The sequence below is a fragment of the Plectrocnemia conspersa genome, unplaced genomic scaffold (genome assembly GCF_051122295.1).
Source record: "Plectrocnemia conspersa isolate PC_06_02 unplaced genomic scaffold, ASM5112229v1 ptg000010l, whole genome shotgun sequence".
Lineage (NCBI taxonomy): Eukaryota > Metazoa > Arthropoda > Insecta > Trichoptera > Polycentropodidae > Plectrocnemia > Plectrocnemia conspersa.
In genome coordinates this window covers 14,685,988-14,710,437 of record NW_028277174.1, presented here as the reverse complement: position 1 = coordinate 14,710,437, position 24,450 = coordinate 14,685,988, and the positions used below count along the sequence as shown (strand labels likewise).

At 31.3% G+C, this 24,450-nt stretch overlaps 1 protein-coding gene across 3 annotated transcripts in view; it reads right to left on the bottom strand.

The window, feature by feature from the left end:
- Positions 1-24,450, bottom strand: part of LOC148230704 (kinesin-like protein CG14535) — a 306,144-nt gene that overhangs the window by 5,546 nt on the left and 276,148 nt on the right. For all 3 annotated transcript variants that reach the window (XM_088194690.1, XM_088194689.1, XM_088194691.1), the window contains 2 exons: positions 10,958-11,173; positions 3,703-3,796 (listed from right to left, as the gene is read on the bottom strand). In XM_088194690.1, the coding sequence (XP_088050816.1) occupies positions 3,703-3,796; positions 10,958-11,173 (310 nt within the window). The remainder of the gene's footprint in view (positions 1-3,702; positions 3,797-10,957; positions 11,174-24,450) is intronic.

Genomic DNA, 24,450 nt, shown 5'->3' with positions numbered 1-24,450 from the left:
TGAATATGAAATATTATACTTTAATAATCAAACCGAAAATAAGCCTTTTTTGTATTATTTTTTATATTAACAAATTATAACTCTTACAAAATAACCTAACCTATATTATTGTCAATGTTTTGAATAATTTTGTAGATATATATTATACACATGTCGGATATAACATATTTTCTGGTTAAATAAATCACCAGTTAGTAATGTGTTTACAGCTAAAACTGTCAGACGCTTGTAATGGTCTCATTTCAAACATTAATCGTCATTTTAGATTTGTATTATATACCTATTCACAGTTGTATGTTTATATATAGGCATCTAGTCCTTTATATATATATATATATATATAAAATACTTTAACTTGCAGTGTCTTGCTTTAATAATAATATTTTATTTAATAATTATTTAGACTATATGGTATCGTATAGCTTAACCATAGGTCTTTATATATTTTTTTTTATAAAACTTAATTTAGCTTGAAAACAATTAAAGTAATTATAAAAGGATACTAATAAGGAACAATTAATTAATTCGAATCCTATATAATCATACGACGATTTTAAATTTCTATCGGGTCTAAGAGGTCAGAATTAGTTATTATTATAAATAAATTTATATTGATTGATTGGAGTTTCCTAGCTGTTTTTATAATCTCACATATTATGAAGGTTATTTAGACCAATCAAGTTCGCTATGTCGTAAGTTCGTTACTGCTAGATACTCTAATCCGAATATTTGGATATTAAATATATTCGCCCGTTTCTTAACTATTTGTTATTTTAATTGGTTAATATTTATAGTTCATATTTTGAAATTTTAAACTTTTATATTGCTGTTTTATTAGGTATAGTCAAAAACGAGCTTTAAATTTTGCATTCCTTGTATCCTTTCTCTACATATTTTTGTTACATGTCCAATGTATTTTTTACTAAATACCATTTATTATTGGTTGTCTGGTAAACACATACACACACGCGCGCAGAACAACTGTCCTAATTTAATAACCAACATCACGTAACAAGGTTGCTTGTAATAAAACGGATCAGGAGAGGGTGGGTCGAAATCATATTTTCGCGCACGATATAAAATTATATATCAAAGACGTAGTTCGCCGCACAAAGCCTCAAAGGCCGTAAAAACATCCCTCTACGTCACAAAATGAGAAAATAGTTTTTCCAAGAAGGCCAGCCGGTACGAGACGAGACAAGGCGTCCCCTCTCGTTTCCGTTAGTTAGATACTCCAAGAAAATCCCTCTGCTCACCTGGATGTGTGTGCACAGACGTGCACCGTTTTGCGTCGTCGAATAGTCGAGTTTGCATGTAAATTGATGATTATGACATGTAAATCGGGGATGCTCTCGAAGATGTGACGCTGAGGCTGCGCCCTCTTTTGCAGAGAGGCAAAATTGCCAAAGTTTTTCAATTGGCGCCTCGGCGACGTTCACACTATTTGAGACGCGGTGAACATTGAGCAATACTTGGTTTTATGGGATTTTTGAGTGTTTAAGAAAGGGATGTGAAATTATGGGATGCGCAAAAAATCGATATGTACTATATTTTTTGGCCAAGCATTTGTAACTAGTATTCGAATCTTTTTGGTCAGTAAGTGCTTGTTTACGTAAACTTTATTTTTTTTGACGTGGATACAGCGCCAGTAATTTTAAATAAAAAAAATTAAAGTATATTTTTAGATCAAAATTGCACTTAAATGAATATTTTTTAATTTTGATTAACAGCCAGATTACATGGAAAGTGAAAACGAAGGGACTGCATTTTATATATAATCAAATTAATGAGTTTTTGTACATTAAGATGAATGAGAAAAGAAGGACATGCTAAGATTTGAATAAATAAAGAATATGCTGTGGTGTGAGAATATTTGGAAAGTAAGGATTTAATGGCTTTTAAAAATTAAAGCGAAAATTTCATAAGATTAGCGAGATTTCTGTTCAAGTCCATTTATTATAACTCAGTCACAGCAACGTGCTTGAAGTGTATGCTTGAAATGAAATGTGATATTCGTTCAATAATATATTTCTATTGATTTTAGAAGAACTTTTAAAAATTCATCGTTTTTAACTTGTTTCTACTTATATTTTTAAGGTTCTATATGAAATTGGTTATAATTTGACCATGTATTTTTTTTTATTTACTGATTTCCAACATTATAAATAGGTGTTGTAGAAAAAAATATAGCTTATAGTCTTTACTCGTCAAAAAATATGTCAAGCCCTGTCTTAGTTCAAAGGGGGCGCGTAAATTACACAATTTGCATTTCCACTACACCCTTTCGTCTTGATAAATCTCGTGCCCCGAGCGTCGCAACGCTACATTTCCCACCAGAGCGGTTAATCCATTTCATAAACTGAAATCTTCTACTGTTTTAAGGTGGAACAGAGGCGCGTTCGTTTCCTCGACAATAAAGGGGATCCCGGTTAAAGTACAACACTATTATGATCCGCTCGCCTGGGTATCGTTTGCACAAGTGTCTGCGCGTCGAACAGAGACGAAAATCTGCGCCGCTAGTTGGGTCGGTTCCATAAGAGGATTATAATGGAAAACGATTACATTAGAGAGAAGAAAATTCAGTCACTCACAAACGACGCTAGCTAAAATCCATTTCATTAAACCAGAGAACGCAATCAGGAACGAGGTCTTCCACTTATCATGGCAATTGCACATATTATGCTCTCGAATTGGCGAAGTTATCAAATTGCGAAAATTAATGTTAAACTTGTTCTGTGTAAAAGCATTTGAAGATGTGTAATAATCATATTAGATATATTTTTTTTTATAATATTTTTTTTATATATACCGATATTTCGTACTAGGCTTTTCAATATGTCGTATTTATTTTAACTTGTTCTTAGTCGATGGTTTATGTTTATTTATGCTAGCTGCTAGCATAAGTATTTTACAGCTTAGCTCAAAACATTAAAATTTAATTCGCTTAGAATTAATAACATTCTAGGAATAGACATATTTTTATCTTAAAATCAGGATTATATTTATAAACCAAAATAGTTATTCCGCTTGGAAATTTTATTGTCGCAATTCACTAAAAGAGCATTTTTCAAATATAAATGTTTAAAACTCTGCGATTTTTATTATTATTATAATACTTTGTAGGGCCTTAAGCAATATGCTAAATTAATTTAGAGGTCATCTAACGACAATTTCTGACAAATGAAAAGTGAAACAACTCGTCTCGAAAGTGGGACGTAGCAATAAAAGCAAAATCTCGGGACTAAACAATTGCGTTAATAATTGTTATTATTTTACAAACCACACTTTTCCCGAGACGTTGATCATTCCTAAGCACCTAGAAAAAATACTACACTTTGTGTGGAAAGGATGCGCAATAGACAATGTTTTTCTACCGCTTTGTTAACGATCGCCAAAGTAACCATCTGACCGTTTCACTTTTAAGGCGTAAACACATTTCATGGGTGTGTCTAAGAAACGATGCAATTTCCTTGATGACATCCTAATCTGCAATTCGCTAGAGTTTCAAATCAGAAATATAAAAATATAAAACACTTGGTCACAGAGGGACAGACGGAAAAAGACGCGACCATAGACGCACCAAAAGAGTCGTCAAAGAGTCACAGCTTGAGGCATATCAGCGGATCAAAAACTTATTATACTAATTTAAATTGAACTTATGCCAAGTTTTAATATAATAAAAAAATAATTATATTCACTTACCGAGACCAGCATGACCGAAGCAGAATAGACAACCGTCTGAACCGTTGATCACAGCATGAATTACGTCTGTCAAAGCGCTGGCGCATATTTCTGCCTGTAACAAACATAATAAAATATTTTATAAATTATTTTTATAATATATAAAATATAATTTACTTTTGCTAATAATTGTTTACAGTGTGGTAATCGCATGGCCGATGGGATTCATTTTCGTGAATCGAGATAAACCGAATGAATGGTCACAAATGTGTTTCGTAAATATTTTGTATTAATATAAAATATATTACTGTGCCTATTACATATTAATAAATTCGTGATATCTCAACATTTTCTGAAATTTATTTACTTATGTATTTATAATAATTTTATGTTATATTAAAAACTGCGCCATAAATTCGTGCTGATCTGATTGTTTTTTTATTTGTCTGCTTGTAATAATACAATTTTCATGACACGCCTTGATTAAAATTTTTGTATAATATTAAAATAACTTTCAAATTGTATTTGTAAAATATTATAAACTTAATTTTAGGATAGTAAATTATAATGTCGTATTTACTTTAATCCTACTATTTAACATAAGGCCTCCACGAAATTAAATTTATAGACAACAATGATAATCTATCACTAGGAAATCAACTCGAGTCTGGTAATGCTCGCCATTTGTGGTTTATTGTTACGCACACAAATCTTCCATCGATACATCATAATCCCATCACCATAAATTCTAACATATTGACAGCAGATCTAGTGTTTGCGTCCACAGATAAGCTCGAAGCGTACACATAACAAATTAGTTGAACATTGTGCCTGTGGATCTAGCTCGGTGCTTGCGACAATGTAGTCTTCTAAATCAACCGTCCCTGGAGCCAGTATACACAGATCGAAACAATATCTAAATGGGATCTAAGATGCTTTGAGCTGCTAAACACTTTGTGCGATAAGCTGAACGAAAGAGAAGAGAGAGAGAAAGAGGCCTTTAACCAAAGATGGTGAAATTGGTCGTGAATTTTTAGTGCCTCTCTGATAGCCCGGACTCACCTGCCTCAAACGGTTAAATATCTAGAAGCAAATTTTAATTATAAGAGAAAAGATTTTTATCCTGATCCCGTTCTGTTTCGTTTTTGTGTTGTATAAAAAATCTCATTTCTTTGAAGTCGCGTCCGTTGTGTTTTTTAAAGCTTTAGCTTGTTTATTTTTCGTCTTCAATGGTCCAACTGGCGCAAGCAAAGAACATTCTTTCGAATCTGATATGTATACAAAGATTTATTTTAATAAACGATTTATCTGAGTATTGAATTAAAATAGGATAAAAAGATGTTTTATTTTTGTAACATCATTTAAATTTCTTTTTATTAGTTAAATTGAATTATTTTGCGTTTAATAAATTATCTAAGCAAATACTGCAACTATGGGTTTTACAAGTATCTTAATGTACTGATAAAAATTATAAAGCATAAAAATCGGTATTGAACTAATATAAGAACCACTACATTCATATTTCAGCATATTTTATGGGACATTTTTTTTGTAACTAGACTCATATTTCTTTCTGGAAGGGATTTATATAATATTACATGAACGAAAGATAATGTACTTGCAATTTCGACTAAATATGTAAAATATTATGACTTTGGTTTATTTAATATATTCGAGAAATTGTAATGATTATTTGCATTCCACCTATTTTCATAACAATGAGTTTTTAAAATTTTATGCATTTATATGATGACTGTATTTTATTTATTGATCCAGATTTTTTTGGGTAATTATTAATTGCTTGCTGAATTAATCGTAAATTAATGGTGGATTTGTGTTGATATATGATTTGCTTGATTCTCATTGTACTTATCGATCTTATCAAGTCACTAATTTAATGTTTGTAATAAAAAAATGTTTTAAAATGTATCGTAACTATATAAATTTTAATAAAATATTTTTTTTTATAGGTATCTATAATATACATAATTGTATATTATAGATACCTTGTCAGTTGACCAATTTAAGGTTTATCAGAAATAACGTATTATAAAATAGGTCGTGATTTTATGAATTCATATAAAATACTGGTTTCATATAGGTATCCATACATAATTAAAATATCTTGAGTCGGCAAAACAGTAGGAGGCAGATCAATTCGCCCATCCACTTTTCCATTAAGGATAGGAATAAATTGAAAAGCTCGCTGGACGAGCTTTCGGGATCGGGATTAAAATGCGAACGGCCCCTAGATTAATCTGTGCTAATCTAGGCGATATTCTAAAATCTAAATGCAAATCCTTGGGTGCAAGGACCCGACAAGACCTGGACGTTGAGGTACGCCGAACGGCCGACTGAAACCGTAAAACTATTTGTCCGCTACTTTTGAGTCTTGCCTCGTTAAGCACAAATTGGATACGAACCTTTCTCTATCTACTTCTCATCCCGTGGAATGTCTTTCCATGAATATTCTACTAGATGATGCCGCTAGAGTAAATATTTTATACGAATACGAGTCCAATGCTAAATTGTTCATGTTGAAGAGGGTGGGGTAAAAATATAAATTAACTCTAGATGATATAATTTTTGTTTAAAATAAAAATATAATATACGAAAGATATCGGAGAAGTAAATTATTATTTATTATTCAATATTGTTTTAATAGATATTGGCAAACGCGTGTGTGAATAATATTACTCAATTTCAATAGCGTGAGAAAATTAAAGGTAAATCATTATTAAAGGCGTTTACCTATCAATCAACAGTATGATTTTTGAATATGTTACGGAAAGATTAGGAAATATCAAAAAATAATTTAAAAAGTTGTTAGAATATTTATATTTCTATCTAAAGTTTTACTCAAAATAAAGTAATTTAGATTTTTTTGAAGTTCATTTCTTTACTATTAGAATATTTTAAAAACATCAAAAATAAATTAAAAAAATACTTTGTAAGAGGTTTTTTAATCATTAATCAGTTTTAATGTTATTTCGGGATGGTTAAAAAACAATAAGCTAAATAGAAACTTAATATTTTTAATAAGGTACACAAATAAGGAGCTAGATAGAAAAAAATAATTTCTAGAAATGCCAGTCTTGGTCGTGGGTCGCGATCCTAATTAATGATAATTAATAATGCAAAGACGAATAATTCTACATAAATTTATCATTGGCATTAATTGAATCTTAAACAGAAAACAAGTTGTTTACTCGGGAAAATTGTGTTGTATGCAAATCGAGTAGCGATCTATCCAAAATCCCATTTCACAACATTCGCCCTTTCTACCTGTTACGAAGCAGAAAATAATTAAGTGGACTTTCGTTTGGTTCCTTGCGGGATTAAGCGCGAACGGAGCAACCTACCATCCTTTAAGCTTTGGCTTAAACGGTTTAACTAAGTTCGTGAGTAGGTATGCTTTTCAAAACGTCTACCTTAAATTTTCACCGAATAAACTGTCGCGAAAATTTCACGGAACGTTATTTTTATTTTTTCCATGGAGACGTCCGACGAGTGTTAGTTATTTAAAAATATATTTATGATTCTTGAGAAATTTCTGTTAAGCGAGGAATAAGTTAATTAACACAGATTTTTAATAGTAAATACTCACTAAAATAGAATATTAACAATCATAGATTTAGTTGATTTATGTAATTGGTATAGTATCAGTCTAAAAAATAATAAAATGTACAAATGTTTTCTATATTTATTTTATATAAAAATGTGGAATTATGTATTAAAACATTTTTTTAATTTTATGTAATATATTTGTGTGCTAGCACTACATTAGTAAAAACAAATAAATAGTGTAAACATCAACATAAAAACGACTCAGAACGTAAGCTTTCCAATCCATCATACCATTAAAATAAAACCACACATGCACCTAACGCACGAAATCCGATAGCAATAAGCTTCCGTCAACAAATTTAAATCGACGCGGCGATTTTGCCGAAAACGGTTCAATTTATTTTCCGGAAGGCTAAGCCCTTGCGACAAACACTCTTAAGGGTGGCACCGGGGGGTGGCAGCAGTCAGTCAACAGGGGCACGCTGAGCGATTGACTAGGTTTAACGCCACTCCCCAAAACCACCCTCTCATCCGCGACCAAAAAAAGAAAAAAACAATAACGAAAATCCTGTTTACCGCCGGTGGGAACTTTTCACTGATTCCGCAGGAAGCAGTCGGAATCACGTGCGTACACTGGGACAGGGTAGTTTGAGGGTGGGTGGAGAAGATTCCACCCCAGTGCCCGACGGACAGGTCTAGGAGTCTGACAGAGCTCCACGGATCAACTCAGATAATTTAATTCTAACACCGGGGGTTGTTTCCAAACTAAGGCAACGACTTGCAGGGCTATCGGAGGTTGCTTGGCGTGATACAAATTTAATAATTTAATATACATACATACATATATCTGTATTTATTTAATTAATTTTACTCTTTACACTTGTGAAAATTGGTAGATGTAAATTTTAATTAAGCTTTAAGTAATAAAGCAATAATAAATATGTAAAGATAAATTTCGAATTAAGTCATACTGAATTTTTTAATACTAAAAAAAATAAAATAATGAATCACATTTTTTTGGTCAAAGAATTGGCTATAAAAATAATTAGTAAAATAGCAATGTAATAAATATAGGGGTTTATTATATTAGTTTCACTTCAATTTTAAACGCACTTTTTATAATGTCTCAATTTTTTTATTAAAAGCTTTGACTTTCATGTAATACTATAAAATTATTTTTAATACTGTCTTACTGGTTTAATATGATGATTTGTAATTAAAAAATATATAATATTACTAGTGTTACTCCACAACAGACAGGCATATGTAAAAGTGGGTTTGCAAAATTGGAAAATATGTTTATTAAATTTTAGCTTAAAGCTCGGGTACTTAACGCTAGATTTCTATTATTTGTTACTGCCCTGCTTACTTTTAAGAGACCATACTAAAGTTTATCCACGTTTAATAAATATAATTAACTATTCTATTCTTGTTGATCTTAATTTTCTTTTCACTAAGTTAGCTTATTAGTTTTCACTTAGTTAGCACTCGTTAAAATAGCTGTATCGCCAGCGTGCATAGATAAAAACATAAAGGTATATCCAGAATGAATATTCCTAGCTCATATTAAAAATAAATTTATCTGATTATTTAAGATATTATTTATTTATATTTTAATAAAATTGAATATAGTAGAATGATAATTTATAATATGTTCATAAATTAGATTTTATGGTAAAGTTGTTGATATATTATTTTAATCCGGTCATTTCCTGAATATTCAGGTGTGTGATGCTTTCACTCCATAATTCCGCCGCCATTAGCACGCAACAAAGTTCCAATAACCAACGTCGCTATTATATTACGACTTAATTACAGCTAGGCTTTTAATTAATGCAGCTCGTTTCAGCCATAATAGTGATGGTTATGAACGCGGCGATAAATACATTTATCTATCCATATCACACCACACACACATACAAAATAAAAATAAAACTAGTGATAATTTGTGCTAGCCCTAAAACGAAAGCGCAAAACCCTTTGCCAGCAAATGTCCGGCGAATTGATTGTCAACAAAGGTATGTGGGAGTCTGGACGTGCAGACCAGGTGAAGGGATTTACCTGTCCATCCGTTCCAAGTTTAAATTCCGCGTTTGTTTAACGTTCGTCCCGTTTTGGACCAATTCGGCCAGGAGTCGTCAACTAGGGTCGGTGTGCTTTTCGGGTAAACTTTTAATGTGGGACACGTACTCGGCAGTTTTGCAGGCACGTGTTCGATCGTAAAACGACTTTTTATCAAACCATAGACATTTTATAAAGTACTTTAATTAAGATTCATTCTATCTATAAGGTGATGTAATTTTATAGCCTTTAAAACCATACGCAAATATTAAAAGTGCTGTTCGATTTATTTAAATATTTATTTTTATAAAGAAGAGGTTCATAAAATTATATTAATAATCTATTAAATATGAAAAAGTGTGCCAATCTATATTTGTTTTATAATATAGTTCATAAAGTAATTTTATGAATATTTGCGAAGTTTTACTAGAATTAAAATATACTTAAAACATAAATTATTTGATAAATAATATTATATAGTACGAGTTTTCCGTAAAGGTTATATATCTGAATTTATATGTGAAAGTATACTTTAACTCAACATGTCTTCTTAATCTTTTTACTATAACACTTGTTTTTAATAGTACAACAAAACTTTTGCTTTGACAGAATATTGAAAATTCATTATTACTTTATATTAAATAGTTTGATACATAGTACAATATAATAAGTAAAGTTTTATAGTTTAAAATATTAATTTATAACGAAACAAGGGCAAAAAGGTGTAGTTAGTAGACAAATATCGATTTTAATATGTAAAGAAGTAAGTCTTGCAAAATATATTTTATTTTTTATTAATAATATATAGGTTTAAAAAAAGCTTAGCAAAGTAAGTTTAAGTTTTTATAATAGATATTATTGTGTGAGAATTGAAATATATGTTTGAAAATGTATAAAGCAAGAAATTTTAAAGCATAAAATATCAGCTTGCAAAATCTCGCGTCTGCTCTTTTATTTCATATCAAAGGTATAAAAAATTTCATCAAAATGTTTTTTACAATAGATATATAGATAGTCAAACTCATATAAAACTGGTTTTCGTAATGAGCTTTTAACTGACGGATGTCCCTCAATATTTTTTCATATTAAACGGCAATCTTTCAGATTTTTACATGTACATATCATATGTATATATCGTAACCGTCAAAAACCAAAATTAAATTGTCGATTAATTTCAGTAGTAGATTTTTATATTGAAGAAATTGACCATTTGATAAATATCTAATAAGTTTTAGCCATGTATCTTTACTATGTGAATATCATTATTATAATATCTAATAATTATTTTCTGAACAACAGTCAAAAAGATATTTTTTATGTAGTATTTATTGGCTCATCGTGTACATAGTTGTAAAACTAACGATTTTTACTCGAGTCTTATCATTTATAATTTTGCAGCTTCTCTAGAACAGCAGCGACGAAACAAAGCTTCGTTAAGTTCTCCGACCCAAAGTTCACCTAACTTAATCATATTTCGTCGGCGGTGGCCAAGTTTACCGCACTAATTCCGTTTTGGCAAACTAGTACAACAGCATTAAGTCGTGATTGGATTGGATTGTCTCCGACTATTTGCGGTAACTTTGCAATCGATTACAGCCACTTTGCAATATCCGATACTTATACTATATACATAGTTCTTAACCAATACCTGCGAATCGTCGTGAGAGAAGATGGCGTCGAAGGCGAACATCTTCGGAGCTGCCACTCCGACTTTTCTGTCTTCCGGAGCCGATGATGCTGCTTCTCCGCATAATGCTGGATCGTAGAGAGTCACCTGCTTCTTCCGCTTGTCCAGGCTGAAGAATTGAGTGACTCCTGGCAAGGGCTCGGCGATGGGCGAGGCGACCCTCAACATCACTTTGACCTGAAACAATATAAAAAACTTTTATTATAGCGCTCATTAGTGGATTGATTCAAGAACGCCGATCACGTGCGCTCATTAGTTGATTGGCAAATACCGTTAATTGACCAGGCCACGTCTCAAAGGGACCCCCGTCGGCGATACAACGTGAACTGGCGGCGAAATGGCAGTTTGTGGCATGAAAATGTCCGATGGCAATTGAAATTTAGTGGCAGGTGTCAAACACAGTTAAGCCGGATGTTCATGAATTGAAAAATATTATTGGAGTTTGATTCGTACGTTTTTAGCTTATGCAATATGCATAAAATAGCTACATTGATATCTTGTGGGGCTCAATATTATATTTCCAGACTTCTATTATTCTTTATCAATATTATATTTTCAGATCTAAACGTATGTGATTTGATCGCTTCTAATAAATAAAATAAAACGTTTATTTTTAGCTATATCGTATCATTCAATTCTTGATCATTTATATAGCTAGTGCTATTAAAAATTATATTGATTACAAATAAATCATTCATCTCTCAAATACATTCATGTCACATTAAGCAACTGCATTTGTGATTTATTGTCATGGGAAAGGCAAAGCAAAGTGGGAAATGAAGACACTTGAAACAAAAACCAGATATACATATGTATATCAACGTGATTCTAGGATTAAATAAATTCTTGCTTTTAGTGTGTCATTTAAGATCGTTATTTCAATTACATATCCATATGTAGATATACGTTTAATGCCTTAACATACACTCCGTTCCGATGCACAGTTTTAATTTATTTAAAATCTCCATAGGTCTACATAAGTTAAGGGTTAGTTTATGCTGTAGTCATTTAAGAAGATTTAAGTAATTTAAAAGCTTCTTTTGGTACATTTCATAGTGATTGTGTTGTAACTGATTATATCTTACGATTCGATAAAGCGATTTTATAGAAATTTAAATTGATTGGCGCAAGTATTTTGTTTGAAATACTTAATCCATATTTAATTACATATATATCTATTTAATACATGACTTAGCTTTTGAGCTGCGTTTACCTTTAAATTTGCAACATAACTTTCTGTAGAAAAAAAATATTGACGTAGTTTTCTAATTTATTATGACAAATCAGAAAAACGACTTTTGAAAAGTCTTGTAAGATGTAGCTACATATATTTAAAAAAGGGGTATGGTGAATAAAAATACCGCTGAATGGTTTTCGCAATGACATAAATCATTTATTAGAAATTTGAGTATTATATTGTAAATTACTTTAGTGAGTTTAATAATGTTTAAATAATAACACAAAAAATAATTTTATTACAAAACTAGCAAATAATAAATAAAAAAAGTTGCATTGTCTTAGAGATTCGAAAAATTTCATATCGTGAGCTTTTAGAGGGATAAAGTTTCTTTTATGTAGCACGTAACTTTTATATCCTATTATAAGGTTAAAATATATTTTTATAACTATAACATATTTTTTATTAATATACATTTGAATTATATTTGTTTTACTTATTGTAAGATATCTTTAGGCAAACGTTTGATTTTTAATACAACCAAAAATATTTACAGAACATCATATTTACACAAAATGACAAATGTTACGGTGATGTATGTGATTTCCCATCAACAACCCCACCGTTCACGAAAGCAAAGACGCATTTAAACGCAATCATTCGATATCAGAGGCAAACGGTAGCAATATGTCTGCTAGCTACCGAGAGCATACATCGCAAATGGGAAAATCTTTATACGTCCCATGACTTATGGAGATTCGGCACCCTCCTCGTAAAAAACGAAGTCACGGGCCTCTCTCGATATTCGATTATAGCCCCCGTCATTTTTTCCAATATTTATATTGCTAACGAAACGTGATAATTCCGTTCACCTGGATGATGCGGCAGGACCATAAATCTAGGGCGCGCCTCCCTTCGCAGATAATATCATAAAACATTCGCCGGGATTTAATTTTATGCAAGAATGCCCCCGCCCCGGATGACAACCCCATTTCGGCGCACCCACACTCCCCATTCGAGTATTCATCAACCCCTCTAGGTGGAGTGAGCCATCATCGATGCCTAGGTTAGAGTGATTAAAAAGAATAAAACGAAAGCCGGATTATGTGTTGAAGTCCCTTTGACTCCATCCTCAACTTCCAGCCCAAAGGGGAGATAATCTGCTTGTTAGGCCGCAGACGTTCCCTTCTTCCAAGAACGCTTACGATCTTAATTCAAAAACTTAATATTTGACTTGAATAAGTTACAATATTGAAATACTGAATTTTCAAAGTTTAAGGAAACGTCTGTTATGAAATATAATATTAGTTTGTAATACATTTAAATAGTAAAAATGTTTGCGATGCCGAATCTCGCCAAAATGGAATCCGATAAAAGACCGGAATCCGTAGGGGACTGCCAGTTTTTTTTTCATCTGAATGGGTATAGCCATTAAAAGTTCACTGTCGGCACAGCTATCAATTGGCTAATCTCATCAAACACATCATCCATCACAATTACGGACGCTGTATTTAACGTGCTTTCATTTTGGCCGTGATCATTTTTTCAATATAATAGGCGTTATTATTACATTGTTTTTATATATCCTTATATTATTTACAGATTAAAATTTCAATTACAATAATATTTTATTAGCCTTATTATTACTACAGAGGCGTTCATGATCTGCAAAGTAGTAAACTTAATAAACTTCTCTCTCAATAGCTTTCAATACCAAAACAAATACATAGATCATTTCAAGAGAACCATTGCTCAATTGTTATAATCTAACAAATATGATTAATGAGCTTATTAATATAAAATACTTATAATATATGATATGCTTAATAGTGACGTCGTTATAAATATAAGCTTAATCGATTCTTCAAGTAATGATAGCTTTTGTTATTTCGGTTGTGGTCGAAGCGTAAAAATGTAATTTAGAAACACCCTCCACAATCCAACGAGCTCTTGAATTTATGATTTGACTCGACAAATTTATATTAATAACGATCACCATTAAATCACGCCATGACTACATACAATATGATAATGAATTGTGGCGTATCACCCCTTAACACCTTTACGGCTGCTTTGGCGACGCGTTAACACCTCGACGCCCCGTCGTCGATACATCACAAGTTGTCGTGCGATGACAGCATAAAATATGCATTTATGTTGTCACAGTGAGAACATCGCGCAAATTGCATTCGATTAGCTGCAGCCGCGTTTATGCGTCCCGCAGGAAGCGTGCGCATGCCCCTCGCTGGTACAGTGTGAACGCGCCCCTGTGCTGGGAGTAATTTTGCCGTATAAATTTTACTGCCGCGTATGAAAAAGTGTGTAGTAAAAATTTACATGTATATGAAGTGCGTAAGAAACGGATTATTCGGAGATGTGGAAAGATTACGTATGGCGTGTAACGGACTTGTTTTGTGCTTGTGGTTTTGGGGAGGCGATAAAAGTTTATGTGTGGTGTATCAAATCTGCTTTCGAAGATGCTCTTTGTTTTCAAAATAAATTTATGAAAAAAAAATTAACCCAAACATGGTTTAGAAGGCAAAAATAAATTTAATGAAATGTAGTAATTTTTATGGCTACATTAGCTATTAAAAACAAGCAAAAGTAATGGTTTGAAATGTTTATATGAAAAACTCTAAATTTAATATATTATATAAGTAGCTAAGTATAAATAATAAAATAATTATTTAATGCAAATATTCGGTTATATTGAATTTTTGTTGTTATTATAGTAAAATAATTCGTATATATTTATTATGGCGTTTGTTGCATTTTTTTAACAAAGATGTGTTTTTTTACTATAAAAATATTTTTAAAAAATCTATAAATATATATAAAATACACTTTGTAGCATTGTATATTATATTAAACCATAAAAATGTAATTAAAAATAAGTTAAGAATAACGTTTTCTTAGAGAAAACATATTAATCATTTTTTTCAAAAATACCCTAAACAAGATTATGGTATCAAATTTTGTAGGAAAAAAAATGTAAAAGTATGTTGCTGAAATGTATAATGTTTTAAATTCAATATAAAAATAAGCTCTTTTAAATATATTTTTACCGTGTACTTAAATTCTGGCACAAGACAAATATCGCAGGGCGCGTGTATATTTCACGAGAAAGTAACATCTAAATTTTAAACGAAAATATAAAGAAAAAACCATTAGCTAATGGAACCTACGAGATAGCATCAAGTCCTAGTGTGTTATTTTTTTACAGAGTAATTTACACGCTAAAGGAGTGAACAAATTGTATCGGATGGGTGATGTATCACACTAATTTAATTACATCGCGAGCCATCAATCAACTAGCAAGATTAGAGATCGATCCTAGGTAATTTTTTTAAAACAGTGTCAACGATGGAAAAAGCACGTTTTGAAGGTAAACGCCTAGGGGGTGTATCAAGTTTTGTGAAGTGAGAGGCATAAATCATTGCCGCGTATTTCCACCCTCTTAAAGCCACGTGTTCCACACCCCCTGCAGTACGTTTGAAACAGGTATACAATAATAAACTTTTGTGCACGATATCCATCTAGCCGCCAGGTGAATTCTGCATGAGACCAGACTTCCTCTGCCGAAGCTGCAACAACCCAACTTTGGGCATGTATTATATAATTAAATTTCATGCTGTTGACCTTTGTACTATTTATGATATTTTAATAAGCTTCTACAGTACAAACAACATTCTTTAAATTCTTATAAAGGCTTTTTTATAATAATGGAATAATACACACATACATTAATGTTTATATATTATTTAATCTACAATGCACATGAAAAAGTCATTAATAAACTTTTTGGTAGTAAAATTTTGTGATCCAGAAAAATAAAATGTATTTATTGAAAATTATTTATTATTGTAGTTAAAGAGATTTAAAAATGGAAGTAGTGAAGTAAAGCAGAGAACTGCTCTTTAAAGTGGGCTATGCTGAGAAAATGTATTGTTTTACACAGAGAAAGTTTTCTATAAATATTTATATATTAAGTTAAAAAAATGGTTGAGTGAACAATTGCGTATAAACTTAAACTACAAATTACTACTTTGAGTTTTTATTTTATATGAGTGTGGTAATAATAATATTTATATATCTAAATGTGATATATAGTAAACATTTTCCTAAGTTAGATATCCACCGGTGTGAAATTGTGATAAATAAATATATAGATAGAGATAAAGACGAAATTGACAGTCAATAGGACGACAGATAGATTAGACAAATCTAATGTAACTGTATTTCGTCACGTTGAAAAAATAAGATATGTATCCAAGGTTAGAAATTGGCGCCTCACAAACTAATGAAAGTTAATCTTTAGAAAGATATTTAGTATTGTAGTGATTTTAAATCGATATGACCGTTTAATAACCTCATAAAATAATATATTGTTTGTATTATAATATAACAGTAAAAATAGTGGATCAATAGAAATAAAAGCATTATTACCACTGTATACAAACGCCACTTAACTTCTGAATTTTTCAAGTGCTTACGGTCTTAAATCAATCGCAAATAAATTACAAAAATCTTTTAAAATTCTTAATACATATTTCAAGAGGTGAAAGATATTAATATATTTACGACACGTAGACAAACTTTGCAACTGCTTCTCCAAAATGTACAGGGCAGTAACGTGAAATGGAAATCAAGCGTAAATAATTGGGCTCTAATCGGGAGCTTAAATTTAATAAACATAATTTAAAACTTCATTCTAAAGGACATGCCGCTATTGAAACCCTTAGACTAATATTAAAATTAATAGCACGATTATTAGACAACATATCAATGGTTCTGAATCTTAAGCTTTTTGTACTCAAATTATCACTTAATTTTTGTATTTTTCTACAATTTTCATTCACTTAAGTTGTAGTTTGAAACGTGTTTTAGAGTACTTGAGAGTAACGTTCAAGCAGGGATGGAGATTTTCTATGCACATCGGCAATTTCATTTCATCGCGTTTGCAATAAGGCGTCGAGAATGCTCGGTTTCATTATGCGGAGCGTGTGTCACTTCAATAATTTATTGGTGAATCGCGTTTTGTACGATACGCTAGTACGTAGCGTCCTCGAATACGGATTCATTGTCTGGAATACAAGTAAAACAAATAAATACTTCTTGTAGTTGGATAGAATTTACAGAAAATTTTTGGTTTTTCTCTACAAAAGAGAGTACGGGTCGTATCAGTAATTATATTTAATTGTCGTATTAGTATTTTTTTCTAGTAGCATTTTGACATACCGTTGGAATACAATTCATCATCGACTAAATTAAGCACTTTTTAATATTGCTAAGGGGGCGGTGTCGACAATCTTAAAGTTCACCAGAGAGTCGCGATCGCGTCCCTTGCTTTACATGTCAGCGTTGGAGAAAGCTTATTTTGCACGGGTCATCTAGCTTCTCAACGAGCTTACCAAACACAGATGTTTTCAGCGATAAGGAGCTGGAAATAATGTGGGATGGTGCTCATCTATTTTAGGTGTGCACCATAGCTGTGGTATAATGGTCATTATGACGCATTGGAATAACCTGTCAAGTCATAAAGATCAGATTTGTAATAAAAAAAATAGCTATCTTATGGTAAAATTCAAGTTTAAATGGAGTTTTCTAAATAAATAATTGTGGTAACTGCTTTATGCGTAAAATATATTATTTTTATATTTGCTCTTTAAAAACATTAGGAGTTATTTTAATCAAACAAAATAATATTCAACAAATTATACACAATCACATTTTTGAAGAAATGCATATTTTGTTTTTAAACCAAAATAGGATCCTAATGATATAACAAGATTTTGATATCATATTTAAAATAGTGATTAAGGAAAACAGAATCATACACATTATAAATATTTTATTAATTAATAAAAATTGTATTTGCTACACTTATCATATATAGTATGAGAGGTTTCGTTTCTTCCGTATAACATATAACAGGGTATTGATATTCCGTATTTTATTTTTACTGTTTCATTCGTGAAATTATTAACTAATCTAATAATTTAATCTTTTTTGTATACCAATCTGATACATGAATACATAACGATGTTATTGCAAATATTTTTTTGTATAATTCGCACATTACATTGTGTTTACGCCCCTTCAATTCGAAACATGCCAAACGTCTAAATATGTCTTATTATGTAAATACGCCAATTTTGTATGTGTAACCGCAAGATTAGAATAAGTCCTGGTACATTACGTGGGCATAGAGCCAATTGCAATTGTAAATAAGGCGTAAAGTCGGATCAGGGCCGGAATATAGATGGGCTCTCGGATCCTTTTGTCCCATCTCGGCTTCGAGTCACGTCCCCAAATCAGGATTCGGTTTGATGGCGTCATAGTCGAATAGTGGCATTTAAAAAGGTCATCATATTTCACGCGCCGCCCTTCCCTGAGGGGCTTCAGGGCCGACTCTGGGGGAGTCCCCTAACCGGGGCCGTATTTTAAAGCGGCGCATAAAAACGGGATTGTAATAATATTAAGTAGAGACAGGAGTTTTCTCATATCGCTTCAGGCATTATAACCGGCGAGGATACGACTTCCTACATTATATGTTTGGGGAACGGGATGCCTGATGCACGACTGTATAAATTTGTACATAAAGTAAAATATTTTTAAATTAATCAAACAATAATTCGCAATTAATTAATACACACCAGATGCCTTTAACGACGCGTCATTTCGAGTTCCGAATTTGGTTTTGATTGATAAAGCGACCGAACTGGTGGCATTTACATTGGCCCCTTTTTGCAATTAATCAAATTGTCAACCCCGTGGGGTGTATTTGTCAAACGCAATTTTGGTTGGACCCATATTTTATGCAGTTTTTTCCCCCGTTAACGTATGTATCACGCGATCGACTTCCGAATCGCATATACGTATAAATTCATAAATAAAGATAACTGTATTGGTATACAATAGTAAAAGTTAAAATTGTATAAAAATCTAATAATATAATATTATGGCATTGACATTGAGAAATTTTTGTTTTTTTAATTTTATATTTCTTGGATATCCGAACGACTATTTCTTTACGAGATGAAGAATTGTCAATAGATTTTATTCAAAGATATTTAAATTATACTTTTATATATTTAATAATGAATTAGGAGTTACTTAAAAATTTATTTTTTCTTTAACTAGTAAATTTAATCTATACATTTGTTGATTTGTTACTAATATTTAGAAAAAAAAAAATTCTTAGGTTTATTTTTAATTTTTTTTCTTATATAACACATTAACTATATAAAATAAAATAAAAAAGTTGCGTTACGATATAAAAATGTTTGCTTTAAATGTGCAGCTAATGCTTTTAATTAACTCCTTGTTTTATGGTGTTGCAAAATTAGAACGAACTCTCAACTAAAATGATATTTCTATATGGCTTCATAAATTATTTATTTTCATAATGTTGCAAATTTGCAATATACACTAAAATAGTTCGAATTTAATTTTTAATATATATATTTATTATTTTTACCTTATATAGGGCAATATTCAATAATTATTATTTTTGGTGTTATAAAGTATCTTAATTTTTTTTTAAAGATGGTTATCATGTTTAATTAGTTATTGCGAGTCAGTGTAATTTATTTTATATAAACATTTTGTAAAAATAGCAATGTTAATTTAAAACTTATACACATTCTTTAAAATTAAAAAAAATATATAAAACAAGAGGTGAAATAAATTCTGGTACTAAACACGTAACATTTTGAATATAGCGGGGACCTCAGAGCAGCATCTGGAAAGAGGGCCATAAACTGCGACCTTTTTACCGGCAGGCATGCAGCATTGCGGCACAATTGGCCGTCGATACAAAGGGCCGAGACGGATGAGAATAGGACTAGTGTGTCGTACTTAAACTTCTTCCTACGACGAGATTGTCTTGGAGATTCTGCGAGCAGGTGCTTTGCGCTACAATTGATGCTCTATCATCAATCACGGTTCGGAAGCTTACAAAAGCTCGACGCCATTCCATATTTATGATTCATCGAAATCTAGATTGCGGCACCGCATTATTATTGAAATTATTATTTCGTTTTATATGCGTAATAATATTATAATAAAAGCGACAATAAAGGGGAATCTGCATATGTTATACGTAACAATGTTATGGTCGTCGTAAAATATTATTACAGTCGAGAGTAACGTTTCTCGATGCAGAATCTTGCATCAAATCTACGTGGCGGTGTTGTACGTTTTATTTTACGATTTTGTCATAAATACAGAGGCTTTCCAGAGTGCGGAAAACGCAATGGAGAGGCGGGGTAGGCGAGACAAGCGACTTGCTCTTGGCAATTGTCTAGCATGGCTACAGGGATACAATAAAGCGTATTTTTTTATTAAATAATAAAATAAAACTAGCAGAAAAGTAATCTCACAAATAAAATGCCGACTTGAAAGAATTGTGTTTTAAACACATTCCCTCAAATACTTTTCTATTAAATTTATTAATTTCTTAACTATTTAACGATGTTTAATTGCAAGAAATTAAATAACGGTTTATAAACACTAAAAAGCTTATAATAACTATTTTTATTTCATCTAAATTGTTAAAGGAATTACATTTTTTTTTTATTAAATTAAAACCACCGAAGTTTTATTTTATTTTACCGTAGCTAATATCAAAATTTTGAACATGAAAATGATTTTTATTTATTATATTAACACTTAAAATTATTTTTGTATATCAATGTTATATACAAAAAACATATTGTTTATTATCAAATATACTTTTAATAATTTATTATTTTGGTAAAATTTGTATTTTCAAAATTTTAGATTAAGAAATTGTCTTTTAAGTAATACTTTTTATTAGATATCTATTACAATAAATATATTCAATCTTAATTTATTTACTCCATAATAAATACCTAAATTGTTATTTGCTAATAACCATACTATACGTTTGTATGTTTATATACAATATTATAAGTTTAAAAATTTCTACATACATATACGTGTTCTTTATAAAAAACATATTTTTCTCTTACATCCGTCAGTCTACATTCATATTTTGCTTTATTTCGTAAATATTTTTTGTCTGTAATATAAAAATGTTTGATGACATAAATATGATTTCACAGTTAAAATATAATAATGATTGATGTACGAAAAAAATATTGTGAGAGTATTACATCAAGGCAAGCGAGTTGAGGTGGAAAAGGCGGAGCGAGCGAAGGAGGAGGAAATCACTGAAAAATAAATAAACACACGTCCGTGTAAAGGGGGGTGAGCTGGGCGCAGTGAAACAATTTATTACGTTTTTATTATTCAGCTTTTAGGGTCTTCAGGACTGTTCGCTCCGGATTTATGACTGCACGGGTACTCATCCTGATCAGTATCTGACCGAAAAATGATCGTGTGGTAGCAGAAGGTGGCTGCTCTCTCATCGTCGTGTTGTTCGTACCTATGCTCAAACCAGTAGTATTGGAGTGCTCGGGGGCTTTAGTGCTCATAGATAGGGTAAAATTGGATGAACACAAGTGGCGGTTTTTACGAACCAGATTACGCACGCCATTTACGTTTTGGGCGCAGATTCCTCACGAAAAGGAACATAAAACAGAGTAGGATCTATGAATAGTGAAGATTCGGGTAAAAAGGGATACGTCAAGTGTGATTTACATATTTTTGTGCGAAATGAATTTCCATGCATTTTATGGCGGAGCTGTCATAAAATCATTTTTGCGTTAAGTATAAGTTATTCAATATAATTCATGCATACTTTACAAAAATAATAAATAATAATTAGTAATATTTTTGCGAAAAAACTGACGTTATTATATGAGAGCTAAATACACTTAACTTCCATACTTTTATTAATTGGGTTGACTATCTCGTGCAATAGTGATTCAAACTGCTTTCGAACATAAAGAGAAAGTTACGATTTTTCCTGACAAAAAAAAACATAGAAGAGGCAAAATTATTTAGAAGCAATACATTTATTTTTAAACTTATCTATTTTGTTTAATTTAAAAAAAAAAAAGTGATTTAAGTAAACCATTGAAGACCAAGATGCATCCACTGATTCATGAAGACAAATTAAAGCGTTAGCATAAAAAATATATACCTTTGGAAATCTTAAATTACAAAAAATACATTCGACGTGTTTCGTTTTTAAAATTTCGTATTAAAATAAAATTTTTACTGATCATTTGCAAGGTTTGCTTATGCATTTTTATATTATTTTAATGATCTTGATTTTACATTATGCACATAATCTATTTGTAGATGATTGCCAACTTTTAGAAACGAACAACTGATATAATTATTATGAAATGCTTTACTTCAGTTGAATCAAAATAAATAGTTTTTAATATAAAGCTTAAAATTACCAACAAAAAATAATTCCATAATTTTTTTAATGTTATTAAAAACTAAAAATAAAAAATTTCATTGAATTGACAGATTAGATAACTTTCTGGATTTTTTTCTTAGGTGCTCTTTAATTGTATAAGCGCTAAAATATCTTAGTTAAAAGAGTCTGATAATCTTACAATTCCGATTAGTTATTGCCTCATTAGTATATTACCGTCATTTAGTAAAATATTTAAAAAAATAAACTGTGTGTTTAAAATTATATTTGGGGAATTAAAGTTTGTCCACAGTTTGTCTTTCGTCAAAATCACTCATTACTTGATAATTTTAAAGGCAAAAGAAAACAAATCAATGGTTCCAGATCTTCAATTAAATGTAATTAAATTAGCACTTAATATATCGTTAGTTTTTCTAGCTAATAGCAAAATTTTAAACAAGAAAATATGTTTGTAATCATAATTTTGAATTAAACGTTTTATATAAAAAAAATTATATATTCTTTGAATTAGCAGCTAATTAATTAAAATACAGACTCTGTTTTGAGGTAAAATAAATACCACTGAGTGGTTCTTTTTTTGATAACACAAACTTCTTTAAACTTTGTGTTGATAGGCAGCTCATTCATTGAATTAAAAACAAACGTAGTAATAAACATGTTGGTATATATGAGAAAAAATTACAGTTATTGCTCTGTAAATTATGTTTTTTTATTTATTTTGTGCCTGTAAATGTGCCTGAATTGTTTACAAAATTAGAAGGGTGCCAGTATTTTATATATGGGGTGTAGTAATAAAAAAATTGGAAACCACCTTACTAAACTATGTATGCATATATGTACACTCATAATGTCATACCTTTGAAGGTACTACGTTCCAAAAGCGCACTAAGAACAATGTCTTGTAAATCTGAGGGTGGAGCTTTGGATACCCCTACATTATTCCGATCAGGACCGAGTCCCCCGTGCTGATTTATTCATTAATGCTAAGGAGTATCGACACGATACCCCAATCAGAAGCGTGGCGGTGGAGGTAACCTCCAAATCTGCAACTTAAAATTGGCGTAACAAGGATCAGGTGGGCTCTTTCACCGGTAGTACTGGTAGGCTAAGATTTAATTGCTGGAACCGGGGCGCGACGAAGGCATTTATTCAAGTTCGCTTCGGCAAAGTTGCCCCTTGCCGTCGAATTCTAACGAACCTTTTCCTATTCCCGCTTTTGCAAACTTTTCCGCGATACGCCGGAAAATAGAGGCTTTAACGGGGGCGTCGCGCGACCGCAAGCTCGGCGAACTTCCCTTATTTATTGTTGCTCATTAGATAAAGACGGAAGTGTTAAGTTCTAAGGGAAGTTAGTATAGAAACTTATTGTTACGTTTGCGATGCATTATTGGATAATTTGGCTTAATTGATGTTAACGCTGTTGAATTAAATTGGGACAATTTGCACTGTTTGTGGGTGTATAATTTTAGATGAAGGACATAATTTATATTATTTTTTAATTTATCATGAATTATTTCTTACCACTTACACACAAACTAAGATTGACTATCACTATATATCATATACATGGTTTTAATACAATACGCGCTTTACTTGTTAATATTACATGATCCACGTAAAACGAACAACGTGCGTTTATTGGGTATGCGGAAAAGCGTGTAGGCAAAATTTGCGATTATAATTTCCCGACAGGGTAAACACGACGTTTAATTACCGCAGAGTGTGTCATCGCCTTCGTTGCATAATTTCTTCTTCTTCTTGCCTCGTGACAAACGATGCTTGCCAGATTAATAAATTTCTACCGGGAGCCATCTCGAAATCCGCACTCGACGATCGGGCCCTGACAATATAGTCTATAAGGATTGTTCGGGAACAATCGGGATAACCTGGGTACTGCGGGACCGAGTTCGCGTCTGAATATCGAATTAATGTTTTGCGCCTAGTCACGTAATTGCTCTC